The following is a 19,834-nucleotide window of genomic DNA, read 5'->3' as shown; positions in this document are numbered from 1 at the left end:
ATGGCCTTAATAAAGGAGAACTAAACCCCCACTCTGCTGCACTGCCTTCTGGGAAAAAGTATTGTATGTACAAGTACATTAGAAGTCCTTGAGAAGTCACATTAAAGGGGAACTCCAATAAAAATATTCAGCTTTTTCATGATGTTTAATGTAATAATCTGGTTTGGAACAGTTCCCTAAGCCCCGCCCCCTGTTCCCTAAGCCCCACCCCCTGTTCCCCTGCTGATCTGGCTGACTACTTTGTGACTCAAATAAAATGTAGTAGTCGCCTGTCCTCAACCTGTCTTCAGCCTGCCTCCCACAATCCCCTGCTGCACACGTGATGTCAATAAGGAAAGGAACATCCCAGTGCAATGCATTGTGGGTTATGTAGTTCCTGCATGCTGTCTGTAAGCTGTGGGGAAGTTGTTACAATATGTAACATCAGTGTTTTAGTCCCTTCTCCCCTGCCAGGATTACTGGCATTACTGGATTTCAGCATATAAAATGGTATTTATTCCTACTGTTTGAAGGAGCAGATTACAGGGATAGGGATATTAGGGGTTTCTGTGTTGTGCGGGGCTCTTTAACAAATTTTGGTTCCCCTTTAATATATAAACCCACTAGATCAGAAGTCAAAGAACACCACCATCACGGCTAGAAAAAACAGAAATACTGCTCTATTCAATACAATACAGCCGTTTAATATACTGTGCTCTAGGGGTGAAGCCTTCTACATGGGCAAACCCCACAATACATTGAGATGTCTTCATCCATTTGAGGATACAGCCAATAAATGATCTTGCAGAAAATCTTCCATCACTCAGAATTCTGGGCTACTAGGTGGTGCAATGGTAAGCGGGTCAATGGCACCACTAACAGGTAGACAGTTGCATCTCACTGACCATTCCATGTTTTCTAGAGCTGAAGCACAAAGAGGTGAAGGTTGACACCACAAGCCCCGGGATGTTGGAGTCGGCAGAGCAGCTGATGGTGGAGGATCTTTACAACCGAGTGAAGGAGAAGATAGATGATAGAAGCCTCTTCAACACTCCCTGTGTCTTGGACTTGCAGAGGGAGCTGATAAAGGACCGCCTGGAATCCCCTTTGAACTCTGTGGATGAGGTCTGGCCCAATGTCTTCATTGCCGAAAAGTGAGTCGTGATTAAGAAAATACTGGGGGATGTTAGTTTAAGGAGCTGCTAGAAGATCTGTTAGAAGAAGCCGCTTTGGTAAAGGGTATAGAATATTATACAGGTATTGGTCAAGGTGTTGGCCCAGTAGGCTAATGACTGCTATTGAATAGATAAAGAGTGATGGTTTTATCCAACAATATTCACCAGAGATGGGTGGGTGTCCTAAATGACCCGGCCGGCAACCTTGCACATACGCGGGGATGTTGTAGAGGGGCGGGGGCGCCATGAAATGCATGGTGGGGGGTAAGAGATGCAGGACTAGGGGCAGGCAACAGAGGAACCTGCTAGAACCCCCTTACTGTTGTGCCCTACGTAGGTGCCTCTTCTGCCTACGCCTAGTTCCGGCCCTGATATTCACAAAATGGTTGTTGATATGAAGTTCTATGACTCTTGCTGGAATATGTTGTTGCTATAGAAACACCAATAACATCCAGTAATAATAATGGAAAGGCATTTCCACCTGATGTCGCTAGTGGTCGACCCTACAACCCCTTGGTTGTTCCAAAATGGTTGCTGAGTTGTCCTTTTTTTGAGTTATTCGATAACTAAAGGGATATTTCTTCTGTGTGTAGGAGTGTGGCCGTCAACAAAGGGCGTCTGAAGAGAATGGGCATTACCCACATATTAAATGCGGGCCATAACACCACCGTGTTCACTGGGCCTGACTTCTACTCTGGGATGAACATTCAGTACATGGGAGTGGAAGTCGATGATTTCCCAGACTCCGACATCTCAAAGTTCTTGCGACCTGGCGCCGAGTTCTTGGATGAAGCTCTTCTCACATACAGAGGTAAGTACTCATCTCATCCATAAACAGGATATTCTTTGTTGTCTAAAGATAAGTCAAGTAGAGGATGTTTAACTGGTCTTCATAACGGGTCCCTTCACAGTCACTGCTCTGGGTTCCCTGCAGAGATGTCACCCTACAGGGACATGAACTAGGGTGATAAGGTGCCCACTTTTATATTTCTGGCTTGGGGACAAGTTCTGGAAGCCCAGAGACACAGTTTTACCCCAAGCAGAGCCTCCTGCAGGCCAGCAGTCCTCATGGGGCTACCAATAGCCAATCACAGCTGTATTTGGCACCCCCAAAGAACTTTTTCAATGCTTGTGTTGCTCACCAACACTTTTGACCATGGGGCTGGAAAGTCCTATGTTGGTCTTAAGGTGGCCATACATGGGCCAATTCTAAATATCACTCCTTTAGACCGACTCGGCAGCTTATCTGCCCATGTATGGGCACTGTTACCGGGGTTATGGCTCGTGGCCATTTTGTGTTTTCCTTTTGGAACAGAAATCTCCGTGTGTGAGCCCCTCATTCCCAAACTACTGTTACCGGGGTTATGGCTCGTGGCCATTTTGTGTTTTCCTTTTGGAACAGAAAGCTCCGTGTGTGAGCCCCTCATTCCCAAACTACTGTTACCGGGGTTATGGCTCGTGGCCATTTTGTGTTTTCCTTCTGGAACAGAAAGCTCCGTGTGTGAGCCCCTCATTCCCAAACTACTGTTACCGGGGTTATGGCACTTGGCCATTTTGTGTTTTCCTTCTGGAACAGAAAGCTCTGTGTGTGAGCCCCTCATTCCCAAACTACTGTTACCGGGGTTATGGCTCGTGGCCATTTTGTGTTTTCCTTTTGGAACAGAAAGCTCCGTGTGTGAGCCCCTCATTCCCAAACTACTGTTACCGGGGTTATGGCTCGTGGCCATTTTGTGTTTTCCTTCTTGGACCTGCCCAACCGACGTCTGGCCTGAAATTGCTCAGATCTTGATTGGGCAGGTTTGATTTTTCCTTCGGATCGGGGAGCGCATCAGCTTGTTGATGCGGCCCCAAACCGACAGTGCCTATACCAGCCGTTCTAATTTGCCCTAGGGCCAGAAATTAAAAACCGAATTAGGCCAATATTGCCCACCCGTAGGTGGGGATATTGGAAGAAGATCCGCTCGCTTGGCCACCTTTAGTATAGAAAAATAATTATGTCCAGATAATTTTATGGTGTCATTGTACACTATCTCCACTGGACAAATGAAAAGGTAGAATATAAAACCTATAGGTATAGTTGCCCTTTATCTGTTAATATGTTTATTATTGTGTCACTCTGGGTGGGCAATAATATTCTTTTATAAACCTTCAGGAAATATAATGCACTTTGTTATGTAAACAGACTAATCAGCAGACTCATATGGTTGCATAGAATCATATCAGCTCCTATGGCTCAATAAAAAAAGGGGAAATACACCAAATATATTGAATGTTTTTGCTTTGTTAGATTAAAAAAAACCTTTCGGACAAAGCCGATATCTAGAGACTGCAAAAAATAATAATAAAAAAAAAAGATAAAGGTCAGAGAAACTGCGCAGCCCATCAAACGGTTTAGTGGGAACAGCCTTTACCAAAATACAGTTTATAAATCAGAGCATCTCCGGCCGAGGAGAAATCCCTCTGGCACGGGCAGGGTTATCTGCAAAGGCCTATTTGTTCCTAACGTGGCACCACTGATGTGGAATTTTATTCCAGATATAACAAATGGCCACGAGCCATAACCCCGGTAACAGTAGTTTGGGAATGAGGGGCTCACACACGGAGCTTTCTGTTCCAAAAGGAAAACACAAAATGGCCACAAGCCATAACCCCGGTAACAGTAGTTTGGGAATGAGGGGCTCACACACGGAGCTTTCTGTTCCAAAAGGAAAACACAAAATGGCCATGAGCCATAACCCCGGTAACGGTAGTTTGGGAATGAGGGGCTCACACACGGAGCTTTCTGTTCCAAAAGGAAAACACAAAATGGCCATGAGCCATAACCCCGGTAACGGTAGTTTGGGAATGAGGGGCTCACACACGGAGCTTTCTGTTCCAAAAGGAAAACACAAAATGGCCACAAGCCATAACCCCGGTAACAGTAGTTTGGGAATGAGGGGCTCACACACGGAGCTTTCTGTTCCAAAAGGAAAACACAAAATGGCCACAAGCCATAACCCCGGTAACAGTAGTTTGGGAATGAGGGGCTCACACACGGAGCTTTCTATTCCAAAAGGAAAACACAAAATGGCCACGAGCCATAACCCCGGTAACAGTAGTTTGGGAATGAGGGGCTCACACACGGAGCTTTCTGTTCCAAAAGGAAAACACAAAATGGCCACGAGCCATAACCCCGGTAACAGTAGTTTGGGAATGAGGGGCTCACACACGGAGCTTTCTGTTCCAAAAGGAAAACACAAAATGGCCACGAGCCATAACCCCGGTAACAGTAGTTTGGGAATGAGGGGCTCACACACTGAGCTTTCTGTTCCAGAAGGAAAACACAAAATGGCCACGAGCCATAACCCCGGTAACAGTAGTTTGGGAATGAGGGGCTCACACACGGAGCTTTCTGTTCCAAAAGGAAAACACATAATGGCCACGAGCCATAACCCCGGTAACGGTAGTTTGGGAATGAGGGGCTCACACACTGAGCTTTCTGTTCCAAAAGGAAAACACAGAATGGCCACGAGCCATAACCCCGGTAACGGTAGTTTGGGAATGAGGGGCTCACACACTGAGCTTTCTGTTCCAGAAGGAAAACACAAAATGGCCACAAGCCATAACCCCGGTAACAGTAGTTTGGGAATGAGGGGCTCACACACGGAGCTTTCTGTTCCAAAAGGAAAACACAGAATGGCCACGAGCCATAACCCCGGTAACAGTAGTTTGGGAATGAGGGGCTCACACACTGAGCTTTCTGTTCCAGAAGGAAAACACAAAATGGCCACGAGTCCCTTGGCTGGGAGCGGGGCCCCTCGGGCAGGATATCGGCCTGGAATAAACCGTCTCACAGACCTGTGCGTTTCTGATGAATCATCAGTGTTTGCGCGGTATTTTGGGCTTAACAATAACAACAGATATAAATACCGCGGAGGGTAATGATATGATAGGGGAAAGGCTGGCGTTGGGTTTCACAAATACTTGGAATTAATGTTTCAGCTTCGCTGCTTATAATAACACGGAAATAAGTCTGTAGTGCAGAGCGGCCCTGTAATTGTATGGTGCCCTTCTACTAACGAGCCACTTACTGGCAATTATATAGGTGTATATCTATATCTGTCTATCTGTCTGTCTATCTATCTATCTATCTGTCTGTCTATCTATCTCTCTCTCGTAATCATCTATCTGTCTATATCTGTCTGTCTGTCTGTGTCTCTCTCTCTCGTAATCATCTGTCTGTCTGTCTATCTATCTATAATCTGTCTATCTATCTATCTATCATCTAGCTGTCTGTCTATCTATCTATCTATAATCTGTCTATCTATCTATCTATCTATCATCTAGCTGTCTGTCTGTCTATCTGTCTGTCTATCTATATCTGTCTGTCTGTCTGTGTCTCTCTCTCTCGTAATCATCTGTCTGTCTGTCTGTCTATCTATCTATCTATCTATCTATCATCTATCTATCATCTAGCTGTCTATCTATCTATCTATCTATCTATCTATCTATCTATCTATCTATATCTGTCTGTCTGTCTGTGTCTCTCTCTCTCGTAATCATCTGTCTGTCTGTCTATCTATCTATCTATCTATCTATCTATCATCTGGCTATCAGTCTATCTATCTATCTATCTATCTATCTATCTATCTATCATATAGCTGTCTGTCTGTCTATCTATCTATCTAGCTGTTTATCTATCTATCTATCTATCTATCTATCTATCTATCTATCAATCATATTGATCATATTGCATTCACATCGGGAGCAGTACAGAGAGATATGAGGCCTGTGTTACTGTCAGTGGATCAGGGCACAAATGGCAGCACTGTAACTATGGGGGGCGGCAGCAGCGACACAGGGGGGATGTTCTGGATGCCCCGTAGCCCTGTATGTGTGTGAGTGGGGAGTAATATGGCCCTGTACCTACCCCTGTATGTGCCACAGTATTGGCTTCTGCACCCTCACACATGGCCTTGCTGAAAGGCATTAGGGGCTGTTAGCTGAGATCTATTGCGGGCGACTAACTCGCTCCCTGGAACATTAGCCTAAGGCAGGAAAAGAAGTCCAAATGTACACAAAAAAGTTAAATAAAGGTTAATTACTAGTAGTTTTCAATGACCCCAGGCACAAGTGCCACAGCCCCCACCCCGATGTTGCAGATACCACATTTGGTGCCACCACAACAAAACCAACAAACACAGATTGTTCCCCAGTTGGCCGGGTCTGGATTTTATGGATGTTACTGGATTCCTAATAAACCTAGGAACACAGGCCTAAAGCTGGCCATACAGTGTCAGTGATCCCCAACCAGTGGCTCAGGGGCAACATGTTACTCCCCAACCCCTTGGATGTTGCTCCCAGTGACCCCAAACCAGGGAGTTATTTTTGAATTCCTGACTTGGGGGCAAGTTTTGGTTGAATAAAAACAAGATTTACTCCCAAATAAAGCCCCCTGTAAGCTGATAGGGTGCATAGAGGCTGCCTAATAGCCAATCACAGCCCTTATTTGGCTCCTCCATGAACTTTTATGGTGCTTGTGTTGCTCTCCAAGTCTTTTTACATTTGACTGTGGCTCTCAGGTAAAAAAGGTTGGGGATCCCTGCTGTAAGGGGTGGCCAAGCAAGCGATCTTCTCCCGATATGCCCACCTACGGGTAGGCGATAACCAGCTAATTCAATCATTTGGCCATAATGGGATCTGGCCACTTTCAGGTACACGTTGGTCAGGTAGGCCCATCGGGGGTGATACACGGGCAGATAAGCTGCCGAATCTGAAGGACTGATATCGGCAGCTGAAATCGGCCCATGTGTGGCCTCCTTAAGACCAAAACCATGTATGTGAGATGGAACCAGGGACCAACCTGCACAGTCCCGGGGCACCTCTGCCTGGAAGGGTCTGGAAGGCAGATTATCTATGGAGACATTATACAGAGATCCAGTAAAATGACACATTATTTTTAAATCCTCTGATGCCTGAATCCATAGGTCTGTACAAAAGCGACTGTGGGAATATGTTTATAGCAATAACCGCTGCCCTTTAGCATTAAGCCTGAATTCATACGCACAAGCTCTCTGCAATAGCGGCCGGATAGGCTGCCTTTGTTATTCCCCTCTTTGCTCTCCTTTATTCAATTCATACTCATATTCTTCTGCATCTTCTAAAGAAATGACAGGAAACAGGAAGGCGAGAAAGATACAAGAAATAAGCAACTTGCCCCCCCCCCAACGTTAATTAGTCGTATCGAGAACACACAGACGATTTGAGGGGCCTCTTTATCCAGAGCTGGAAACTCTGCTCTCAGGAAAGGGATGATTAGAAATATCGCCCCACGCCGAGACCTCTTTGCTGAATGGCTCAGGTCTCCATGGGGGACATTTATCAAAGTTTTACAGCTGTAAAGCCGGAGAAAAGCGAGGGGAAAAGCACCGCGGCAGATTCATCAGCCCAAGAAACACCACTGTGCTCAATACAAATGTTTTCCCCTCAATGAACTTGTTTGGAGACGGTTCTTTTTCCCACCCAGGACTCCAGAATGTTCCTTATTTTGCCAAAAAGAAAATGCAATGGGGGTCCCTGTTTCCTTATGGAGCTATATATATATATATATTTGGCCACTCTGCTACCATTTAGCCCCAAAAGTAACAATTATTAAATGAAAAATATTGAAAAATTGCTATACAGGTATGGGATCCCTTATCCAGAAACCCATTATCCAGGGAGTTCCGAATTATGTAAAGGCCATCTCCCATAGACTCCATTATTAGCAAATAATTCTAATTTTAAAAAATGATTCCCTTTTCTTTGTAATAATCAAACAGACCTGTACTTGATCCCAACTAAGATATAATTACCCCTTATTGGGGCAGAACAGCCCTATTGGGTTTATTTAATGGTTAAATGATTCCCTTTTCTCTGTAATAATAAAACAGTACCTGTACTTGATCCCAACTAAGATATAATTACCCCTTATTGGGGCAGAACAGTCCTATTGGGTTTATTTAATGGTTAAATGATTCCCTTTTCTCTGTAATAATAAAACAGTACCTGTACTTGATCCCAACTAAGATATAATTACCCCTTATTGGGGGCAGAACAGCCCTATTGGGTTTATTTCATGGTTAAATGATTCCCTTTTCTCTGTAATAATAAAACAGTACCTGTACTTGATCCCAACTAAGATATAATTACCCCTTATTGGGGCAGAACAGCCCTATTGGGTTTATTTAATGGTTAAATGATTCCCTTTTCTCTGTAATAATAAAACAGTACCTGTACTTGATCCCAACTAAGATATAATTACCCCTTATTGGGGGCAGAACAGCCCTATTGGGTTTATTTAATGGTTAAATGATTCCCTTTTCTCTGTAATAATAAAACAGTACCTGTACTTGATCCCAACTAAGATATAATTACCCCTTATTGGGGCAGAACAGCCCTATTGGGTTTATTTCATGGTTAAATGATTCCCTTTTCTCTGTAATAATAAAACAGTACCTGTACTTGATCCCAACTAAGATATAATTACCCCTTATTGTGGGCAGAACAGCCCTATTGGGTTTATTCAATATTTAAATGATTTTTTTTAGCAGATTTAAGTTATGGAGATCCAAATTACAGAAAGATCTGTTATCTGGAAAACCCCAGGTCCCAAGCATTCTGGATAACAGGTCCCATACCTGTACAAAATATCCATATATATCCATATAACCCTCTTTGTACCCTGCCCTAAATCCAGTATCACCCTAATCATCAGGCACATAAATACCAGGGGGGTAGGTGGGGTGACAGCAGTAGGACCCTCTCACCACTAGGGCCCCCAGGAGATCTGCATTTCTGCAACCAGAATCCCCTAAAACCCAGCGAACCCCACAGTGCTGGAGGGCTCATAGCTGCAAGCTGAAGGCACGGGGTAGTTTTGGGTTCTGGTGCAAATGTTGCCCCAAGGCCCATGATCCTTTACTGCAGCCATTGGAGCCCAAACACCCCCAAACCTCTGGAAATACCTTTCTCATTAAAAAAGGTCATCTTTTTACCCGCCTAAGCACACCTCAATAGGAAGATACTGGGAACCAAACAGGACTCAGCACCATTCTCCTGGTTGCTAGGCCCTGGCACTTAATATACAGTTGTTGGGTAACACAAAAGAGTATACTTGAGTATTAGTTGGGCACAGCCATGGCAACCACTTGGGCACAGCCATGGCAACCACTTGGGCACAGCCATGGCAACCACTTGGGCACAGCATACTTCACACACCGTTGACTCTTTTGGTCTATTAGTTAGCTTGATAGCTTTGCCCATAACTGCAATAATTGGGAGTATTCATATTTTACGGACTCTTTCTTGGGCAGCTCATTGTGTCCCTCTGCCTACAGATTTGTATTTCTATGAACTCAGTGATAAATAATATGAAAATGCTCATCATGAATCTTCTTTTCTCATAGGTAAAGTTCTAGTGAACAGTGAAATGGGAATCAGCAGATCCGCAGTCCTGGTCGCCGCTTATTTAATGATCTTCCACCACATGACCATCCAGGAAGCCCTGATGACGATGCGCAAAAAAAGAGCTATTTACCCCAATGACGGGTTTATAATGCAGCTGCGGGAACTTAATGAGAAGTTACTGGAGGAGCGGGAGTATTCAGACCAAGACGACGACGCCAATAGCCAAGGCTCTGTCATTGAGGCTAAAGCTTCCTCCATAAGAGTAGAAGAAGAGGATGTTGGGAGCATCATGGGAGCCAAAGTTCATTCTATAACTGTTGAGGAAGAAGATACCACCAGTGTTATGGGTAGTGTAATGAGCATGATGGGAAAGGCAAGTGTGGTCTCCAAGCAGCCAACACTTATTGACGAAGATGAAGAGGAAAGGATATACGAGGAATGGAGAAGAAAGCAAGGTCTTCCACCAAAGGATATACCAAAAAAGCCAGAGAATCCGGACCTGAAACCTCCAGAGGAAGGTGATTGTGGGGATTATGTGAAGCAGATGATACACGAGTGGCAGAATCAAAACGAGAAATACCAGTCGCTCAAACTTGATGATGATGATGATGATGGAAGTTCTTTGATGGGAGGGTACGCCCCAAGCGAATTTAGTGACGTTTCAAGTGTGACTTCCCAGCAGATACAGGCCCTAAAGAGACAGCTCGAAGCCAGTGGAATAAACAGGACGAGCAGAGGACGTAGCGACTCCGTATCAACTGACAGCACGTGGGACATGTGGAACGAGAGGTTACAGGAAATTGAAAAGGAGGCCAAAGCCATGGCTGATAAAGGCACTAAGCAAAAACAGAGAGAGGTGGACGAGGAAAGTGTTTTCTCAGACACCAGCTCTTTATTTAATTTTTGCAAAAAGAACAAAGATAAGTTGACTCCATTGCAAAGGTGGAAAATCAAAAGAATCCAGTTTGGGTACCACAAAAAAGATTCCGAGGCAGCCGACGCTCAGAGTAAGCAGGAAGGTTCCGGGCAAAAACAGGACGACGAGACGAGTCAGTCAGACGTTAGTGTAACTGCCTACCAGGAATGGAAGATGAAGCATCAACAGAAGCTGGGCAGCGAGAACAAGGATGAAATTGTGGAAATTGCAAAAGGTGAAGACACAGCAACGGTTAAAAGGAGGCAAAGGAGGGCTGAGATCATTGAACGTTCCAAGCAAAATCTGGAAGAAAGCCAGTCAATATGTGGCTGGGACACTGCCAGCTCAATCAGTGGGAGCATCCCCTTAACCGCATTCTTCCCCACCGCGCCATCTACAAGTGGCGTTAATGACGCAGCCTCGGTGTTGAGCATGCAAAGCAACAAGTCTGGATTGTCCCAAGCCAAAAGTTTAGCCAGTCAACCCTCGATGGTGCCTCCCAATATGCCGCCGGGAGCAGCAGATGCCATTTCCATGGCCAGTATTCAGAACTGGATAGCGAATGTCGTGACTGAAACCATCGCCCAAAAACAAAATGAAATCATGATGATGTCTCGGGCATCTTCTGCTTTAAGCGTGGCCTCGGGGGATGTCGGCAGGAGAATGGACGATAACAAGGCCTCTTTATTTGGAGCTGCGGCAGGTTCCTGTCTGTCTAACTCCCAGCACCGGGACATGAGAAGCACCGACTCTGTCCTGTCCTACAACACTTCCATGAGCGCTAGTACAGATATATCTACTTCCAAGAGAAAGATTACTCAAACGAGTAAACCGTTCTACGGACTGTTCCTTGACGATGTTGATTTGAAAAAGTTAAATCAAAAAGAAAATGAAATAAGGGAGGAGATAAGTGGGAAAATGTCCAAATATCAAAAGGAAAGAATTGTCAGTAACAACAAGCGCAGTACCGCATATAAGAAGAAAAAGGCAAAGGATACAGAAGAAGATGACGAGACGGAAAGTTTTCTAAGTGCTAAGCTGCCCAGTTATAAACCTTCCTCAAGCCGAGACTACAGCAAGCCCAACCCAAGTCCCTACGACGGTTATTGTGGAAAAGCTACTGCAGCTTCCTCAGAGTTGGAAAAGAACGTCAGCAAATGGCTCAGTGGCGTCAAATCAGAAGGACGGACAGTAGTACAGAATGAGAGTCGGTCTGAAAGGTATTCCTCGAGGTCAGAATACCAAAGAGACAGAGAGTCTGAAATGAATGGCTACGAATATTCCAGGAAGCTAACAGCGGACGATGAGAACACGAGATCTTACGTGGAAAGTACCAGGGAGTCACGGGGATATTCCAACGTCTCGGAGGAAGAGGAGGAAGAGGTGAGGCACAGTTATAGAACATCTAAATTAAATCAAAATTATAGAGAAGACAGTCCAGACATACATTTGGGAGAGACATCATATGACGGGAGCAATAACGACTTGGCAAACTCGAGACGACCACGAACGTATCAGCGGGAAGATGACTCGGATAACTCGGACACATCAGATCTTGGCACAAAAAGAAAATACACCCAGAGCTTGGAGAGGCACGACGAGGGGGGGAATGAAGGCGGAAGCAGTCTAACGGAAAGCAGATATTCAGCGGGGCGGCAGTCTCAGCTTAGGAAACGCAGAGAGGAGGCCGAAGGGGCGGATGATGATGATATCATTGCAGCGTGGCGGAACCGGCAGGAAGAAACCAAGTCGAGACTGCGCCGATATAAAGAAGAGAATTAGCCGCACCCAACGAGCAAACCTCAAACCATTCATTTTAATGAGACTTTGTCGTTATTTGTAGGTAAATTCCAGCCCCTCTCCATCAGTCACACAGGGTCCCACTGGCAGGTAAAAAAGTGCACGGAAAAATGTCACTTTACTGCGTTGTAGGAAGTAATACAGCTGCTCTTCATCTTTTTGTGGTTTTTGAATGATTTAAATTGAATTAACAACCAGACAGCGGCTTGGGCGCCAGAAGGAAAGAGGGCAGAATAGGAGAATAAATGATGTTTAAATAACCTCCAAAGACTTAACTTACCATTAAAACCCTTTTCTAGTTACTACGGTGAAAACCTAGAAACACATAGCAGCCTAAATGCAATGCTGAAGAATTACAGGTTAATATAAAAGCGAGCAAAATAGAAAATCAAAAGCTGTGAATGCGTTTATATTGCAATTGTCTAAAGAACAATGAATGCAAATATATATATCTATCTATATAGGCAGCAACAAGGGCCCCTCTACCCTCCCCCATTACCAATATATATAAGACATTAACCCATTCTGTGCCTTAAGCTGCCAAGCATTGCCCTCCCCTCACACAGTTGTGGGACAGTTATACCACAAATATACTTTACGTTCTATAGGAACCATTGTTTGTGGAAATGTAACTTTGATTCCCAAATGTATTTTTTTAATGGTGAAAATATCCTTACAGAGCGTTACGTTTGGCTGCGACAGTTCTGCTATGAAAATAAATATTTTGCCAAAAAGAAATTATTTTTGTTCATAAATGGTTTTTGCTTTGTGCGTTTGTGAAGGCTGAGGCCCCCGTAGGACCAAAAGCAAGTGGCACTCAGAGCTACAAACAAGGGAACAAGCCCTTTGAAAATTTATTGCGGAGGTGCAACGTTTTGGGGCAAAACGACCCCTTTATCAAGCTTGATAAAGGGGTCATTTTGCCCCGAAACGTTGCACCTCCGCAATAAATTTTCAAAGGGCTTGTTCTCTTGTTTGTAGCTCTGAGTGCCACTTGCTTTTTGTTACTACATTGGATTTGGGAGGGTGCCGATCCCTCCAGCAGTGTGCACCGGGCGTTCAATTATTTTGGAGAGCCAGGGTGTGCGGTAAGGGTCTCTGTTGTGCCCCCGTAGGACCCACATAATAGTGGACCAGAACTCAAAGCCTGTTCTACCCAGGGTCGGACTGGGCCGCCGGGACACCGGGAAAAATCCTGGTGGGCCCCGGCTCTAGTGGCCCAGACCCGACCCTTGCGTCGCTCCCCCTGACCGACCGCTCCTGCCCTGACGCGTTAATTTTACGTGCTCGGGGGAGGACGTTGGGTGGGGGGCCCTGCGAGGGGGGTTAGGGCCCCTCTTGGGGGATGCTATGGGCTCAGGCACCTGCAGGGCCCCTGGGGCGGGAACCCCGGTGGGCCCTTCACCCCCCACCTGACGTCCTGCCCCGAGCACATAAAATTAACACGTCAGGGCAGGAGCGGTCGGTCAGGGGGAGCGACGCAAGGGTCGGGTCTGGGCCACTAGAGCCAGGGCCCACCATGATTTTTCCCGGTGTCCCGGCGGCCCAGTCTGACCCTGGGTAGAACAGGCTTTGAGTTCTTGTTCTATCCCTTACCCCACCATGTGTCAGTGTTCCAGACTGAGTCCAGTTGAAGTCACAAAGGCAAAGGGCCAGCAATGTGGGGCAGTGGCATCACTTTACCCTAAAGGTGCTGAGCATGGATGGACCAATGGCTTTACTGCCTAGGATCAATACAAGTGGCTGGAAGCTAATTGAACCTGCTGTGGGCTGTGCTGGCCGCCATATCTGTAGGTGGTAGTGGCCTAGCCCGGTTTTCGGTAGGGCTGCCCAGGTCAAAACTACTTCCAAATTGGGAAAACTGGGCAGGATTTTCGAAGATTGACATAGCAGTTGGCCAATTACTGATCGGTGCATCATAGCCCCGACCCTGTGATGTCATGTCCTGCCCCCGTGAGATCAAGCCCCGCCTCCCTGTCCGGAGTTCCTGGGTAGGCAACCCTAGTGTCATGTTAGACTGCTACAGAGTACTAGGCAATCTCCTGTATAGGAGGAGTCTGGAATTGGGGGCACAGAACATTTCAATAAGTGTCAACATTTACATTCAATCTAATAGGAATCCATCCTGAACCATCATTTGCATGTGCAAATCAGGATAAGGAAGGTTTATGTGACACTCAAATAACTGATTCCAGCAGGAACAACATCTAACAAAGTAACTGACTCTGGCACCCATCCGGCATGTAGAGTTTAGTAGCCATGACAACAGCATGTGAACTATATAGTGAATAAAGTCTCCCCTATTGTAACATATAGGGATATTATAAGCCCCCGAGGAGTTCCTCATAATATATAGTGAATAAAGTGCCCCCTATTGTAACATATAGGGATATTATAAGCCCCCGAGGAGTTCCTTATACTATATAGTGAATAAAGTACCCCCTATTGTAACATATAGGGATATTATAAGCCCCCGAGGGGTTCCTTATAATATATAGTGAATAAAGTACCCCCTATTGTAACATATAGGGATATTATAAGCCCCCGAGGAGTTCCTTATAATATATAGTGAATAAAGTGCCCCCTATTGTAACATATAGGGATATTATAAGTCCCCGAGGAGTTCCTTATAATATATAGTGAATAAAGTACCCCCTATTGTAACATATAGGGATATTATAAGCCCCCGAGGAGTTCCTTATAATATATAGTGAATAAAGTGCCCCCTATTGTAACATATAGGGATATTATAAGCCCCCGAGGAGTTCCTTATAATATATAGTGAATAAAGTACCCCCTATTGTAACATATAGGGATATTATAAGTCCCCGAGGAGTTCCTTATAATATATAGTGAATAAAGTACCCCCTATTGTAACATATAGGGATATTATAAGTCCCCGAGGAGTTCCTTATAATATATAGTGAATAAAGTACCCCCTATTGTAACATATAGGGATATTATAAGCCCCCGAGGAGTTCCCTATAATATATAGTGAATAAAGTGCCCCCTATTGTAACATATAGGGATATTATAAGTCCCCGAGGAGTTCCTTCCTGCAGGTTGAGTTATACAAGGAACTCTGAGTATCACTCATGTATTATAAGGGATAATGTACCCCCTACTGTAAATGATAAGGATATTAGCAGTCACTGAGGGGTTCTGTGCCCCCCATATAAAGGCACAAGGCTGCAGGCTGAGTTATACAGGGAACTCTGAGTATCACTCATGTATTATAAGGGATAATGTACCCCCTACTGTAAATGATAAGGATATTAGCAGTCACTGAGGGGTTCTGTGCCCCCCATATAAAGGCACAAGGCTGCAGGCTGAGTTATACAGGGAACTCTGAGTATCACTCATGTATTATAAGGGATAATGTACCCCCTACTGTAAATGATAAGGATATTAGCAGTCACTGAGGGGTTCTGTACCCCCCATATAAAGGCACAAGGCTGCAGGCTGAGTTATACAGGGAACTCTGAGTATCACTCATGTATTATAAGGGATACTGTACCCCCTACTGTAAATGATAAGGATATTAGCAGTCACTGAGGGGTTCTGTACCCCCCATATAAAGGCACAAGGCTGCAGGCTGAGTTATACAGGGAACTCTGAGTATCACTCATGTATTATAAGGGATACTGTACCCCCTACTGTAAATGATAAGGATATTAGCAGTCACTGAGGGGTTCTGTGCCCCCCATATAAAGGCACAAGGCTGCAGGCTGAGTCATACAGGGAACTCTGAGTATCACTCATGTATTATAAGGGATAATGTACCCCCTACTGTAAATGATAAGGATATTAGCAGTCACTGAGGGGTTCTGTGCCCCCCATATAAAGGCACAAGGCTGCAGGCTGAGTTATACAGGGAACTCTGAGTATCACTCATGTATTATAAGGGATAATGTACCCCCTACTGTAAATGATAAGGATATTAGAAGTCATTAGAAGCCTATGGCTTAGTGCCTTTTATAAATATATTTCAACCCTTATAAAGGTGGAAACACCAATGAAATACAAGGGGGTTAAAGAGCCGAGTCGCGGGCTCCTGTATATATGAGAGCAGGTCCCGGCGGTGAGACGTCGGTGGGTTTGACATCTCCGGGCGAAGCTGTTTTCTGATTTTCTGGTTTCGGATGTTCCCCTGACAAGGCCCCTCGATTGCTGTGAAGCGGCACTGGGGAGAAGTGATGTTCAATTAGGCGAGAAGGGACTTGCCGGGAAGAAAGGAGAGGGCCGGCCCCCACATTGCTATAGATAAGGATCTCACCCCCCTCCCTTCTCTCTGGGAGTAAGAGGATTAGCTCAACTTTTATTTGTGCTGCTGCAGCAACGCAAGCGAATATGTCAGCCATGTCGCCTACGCCTGGAACATGGAGAAACTTGGGGAAAAGGGAAAAAGTGGTGACAATCTGGGGACGGGGTGAAAGGGAAAGTAAAGTTTCTAAAAGTTCCTTTTACAGGGATTAAATATAAACATTATTGTATTTATTTATACAGCATTACAGGGGTGCACAGAGCTTTACAACGATTAATTGTATTTTATCATTCAGTTTAAATGATTTAATAGACAGTTTGTATTGTATTGTCATTGTTTTTCATCATTATTTGTCTGTTCAGGCCATTCTCCTGACTCTCACTTGTATCACTGCCTGGTTGCTAGGATAATTTGGACCCTAGCAACCCTATAGCTGCTGAAATTGCAAACCAGAAAGCTGCTAAACAAACAGCTAAATAACTAAAAAAACACAAATAATAAAAGATGAAGACCAATTGCAAACAGTCTCACAATATCACTTTCTACATTATACTGAGGGAGGCATTTACCGAAGTTTGATTTTATCGGTTCAGGTTTGTAACAGCAAAAAATGTGATTTTGTCACGATTTATTGTACAACAAAACCACAACAAATCCAAATGCAAAAATACTCGATCTAGAACCTGTCGAGATCGTGTAGAACTCAAGGGCAGAGGTTTTTGGGTTTATTCGACGCTGGCTTTTGTGCGACAATATGAAAAAAATCATGGTTTTCACACAACAAACCGGAAAAGTTGCCCCAAAACGTTGATTTAAGGTGGTCAAAATAAATGGGGTGAGATCCCCAACTGCATTTTTCTAGCGCAGGGGTGAGCAAACTACGGCCCGCGGGCCACTTCCGACCCATTCGGCTTTTTAATCCAGGCCACAGTCTCATCACGCAAGACTTGGACTGACAAGCGGAGACACCCCCGGCCCGTCCGTCAAATCCCCGACCTGTCTGTCGAACCCCCGGCCCGTCCGTCAAACCCCCAGCCTGTCTGTCGGACCCCCGGCCCATCCGTCAAACCCCCGGCCCGTTAGTCAAACCCCTGACCTGTCTGTCGAACCCCCAGCCTGTTCGTAAAACCCCCAGCCTGTCTGTCGAACCCCTGGCCAGTCAGTCGAACCCCCGGCCCGTTAGTCAAATCCCCGACCTGTCTGTTGAACCCCCGGCCCGTCCGTCAAACCCCCAGCCTGTCTGTTGAACCCCCGGCCCGTCCGTCAAACCCCCAGCCTGTCTGTCGAACCCCTGGCCAGTCAGTCGAACCCCCGGCCCGTTAGTCAAATCCCCGACCTGTCTGTTGAACCCCCGGCCCGTCCGTCAAACCCCCAGCCTGTCTGTTGAACCCCCGGCCCGTCTGTCAAACCCCCGGCCCATTAGTCAAACCCCCGACCTGTCTGTCGAACCCCCGGCCCGTCCGTCAAACCCCCAGCCTGTCTGTCGAACCCCCGACCCGTTCCGTCGAACCCCCGGCCCGTTAGTCAAACCCCCGACCTGACTGTCGAACCCCCGGCCCGTCCGTCAAACCCCCAGCCTGTCTGTCGAACCCCCGGCCTGTCCGTCGAACCCCCGGCCTGTCTGTTGAACCCCCGACCTGTCTGTCGAAGCCCCGGCCCTGAGCCAAAAAGTTTGCCCACCCCTGCTCTAGTGTGTGCGGTGGCATTACAATTTGTCTGTAGTGATGAGCGAATGTTTTCGTCACCCAGTTTGGCGAAACTTCCACAAAATGTTGCAGCGAAAAAATTAGCCGTTGCATCGGAAAAAGGCATGGGCGGGTAAAATAAGGCGTGGCTGTGTAAAAAAAAAGGTGTGGTTGCATCAAAAGGGGTGTGGTCTTGTGTCAAAAAAGTCATGTGGTACCCGAAGTTCACACATTTTTGGCCATTTTGCTTCAGCAAAAAACCTTGTGAAATGGGCAAAAAATTGTGACAGATTCGCTCATCACTATTGGCCTGCTGTCAGAGGGACCTTGCCGGTGTTACGGGCAACTTGCACCAAGCATTCAGGTGTCCGGTTACGGCAATTTTGTTTGATAAATGACTTTAATTCGTGGAAACGAGAATCTGAATGTTAGTAAATCATAACTCCCAACATTTTGAAACGGAAAGAGGGACAAAAATAAATGCTGCGCGCAACGTGGCACAATTTTAGGCCACACCCATTTTTGTGACCACACCCCCTAAATACCACTCACATTTCTGGGGGTTTTGGGGTCCTGTATTATTTGTTATTACAGTTTTGCTTATAAAGGTGAAGTTGCCCTTTAAGTTGTGAGTCTCAGTTCCCCCAAGAGACCTGTTCAGCTTATTAGTTACACTTGTATCTCAGTGCCGGGGGGGGCTTTTTACCTTTCTCTGCCAAAAGCCCCCTTATTTAATTAAATGTGAGAGACAATGTATCTAAGTGCAGGAGATCAAAGGGAAATGACAGACTTTTCAGTAAGAATCCGGGACTGTGGGTTGAGCTGTCAAAAGAGGGACTGTCACGCGAAAATCAGCACCGTTGGGGGGTATGGGAAATGGATTTTAAAGTGAGTGTAAGAAATCAATAAGTGGAACAATCTCGTCCATTTTAGCGCTGAGTTCCTAAACCATCAGCCGACACAAGCCGAGCCGCTGAGCCTTATGGGGCCCAATATCCCCGGCGCATCAGGTACATTACATTCCTACATTACTTCAACGTGGGATTTGTAGTCACAACCGAAAAACGATTTTGCTTTCCTGTGTGAGGATTGTAAATTTGTGTTGCCCCCCACTTGCTCCCCCCAATGCGCAGTCGTGCGAGAAATACAGTGTCATATACAGCGCATTCCTGCGACTCAATATAGTGCCCTATATAATGTCTGCTCAGTACCTAGAGTTTTGCTTACCAAATGTTTTAAAAAAATATACTGTCATGATATCTATGGGGCACTTTTTATCTCTAAATGACCCTGTTACACAGCAAATAATTCCCTCTGCCATTTAACCTTTTATTCTTGTACCAACAAATGTATTTGTAGCTGTAATATTGGTGTGTAGGCGCCATCTCAGTGCCTTGTGCCTGAGTCTGAGCTTTCAGCCAGCGCTACACATTAGAACTGCTTTCAGCTAACCTATTGTTTCTCCTACTCCCATGTAACTGGAGGAGTCCCAAGCCAGACTTGGATTTCTTACTATTGAGTGCTATTCTGATACCTACTGGGAGCTGCTATCTTGCTCCCTTCCCATTGTTCTGCTGATCGGTTGCTG

The 19,834-nt window shown here is 45.5% G+C and overlaps 1 protein-coding gene across 3 annotated transcripts in view; it reads left to right on the top strand.

Annotated features, from left to right (window-relative positions):
• Positions 1-13,035, top strand: part of dusp27 (dual specificity phosphatase 27, atypical) — a 54,149-nt gene extending 41,114 nt beyond the window's left edge. For all 3 annotated transcript variants that reach the window (XM_031896450.1, XM_031896452.1, XM_031896449.1), the window contains exons 4-6: positions 902-1,133; positions 1,748-1,965; positions 9,581-13,035. In XM_031896450.1, the coding sequence (XP_031752310.1) occupies positions 902-1,133; positions 1,748-1,965; positions 9,581-12,279 (3,149 nt within the window). In that variant the 3' untranslated portion in view covers positions 12,280-13,035. The remainder of the gene's footprint in view (positions 1-901; positions 1,134-1,747; positions 1,966-9,580) is intronic.
• The last annotated feature ends 6,799 nt before the right edge of the window (positions 13,036-19,834 follow it).

Source organism: Xenopus tropicalis, chromosome 2, assembly GCF_000004195.4.
Source record: "Xenopus tropicalis strain Nigerian chromosome 2, UCB_Xtro_10.0, whole genome shotgun sequence".
NCBI lineage: Eukaryota > Metazoa > Chordata > Amphibia > Anura > Pipidae > Xenopus > Xenopus tropicalis.
This window is presented reverse-complemented; position numbering and strand designations above follow the sequence as displayed.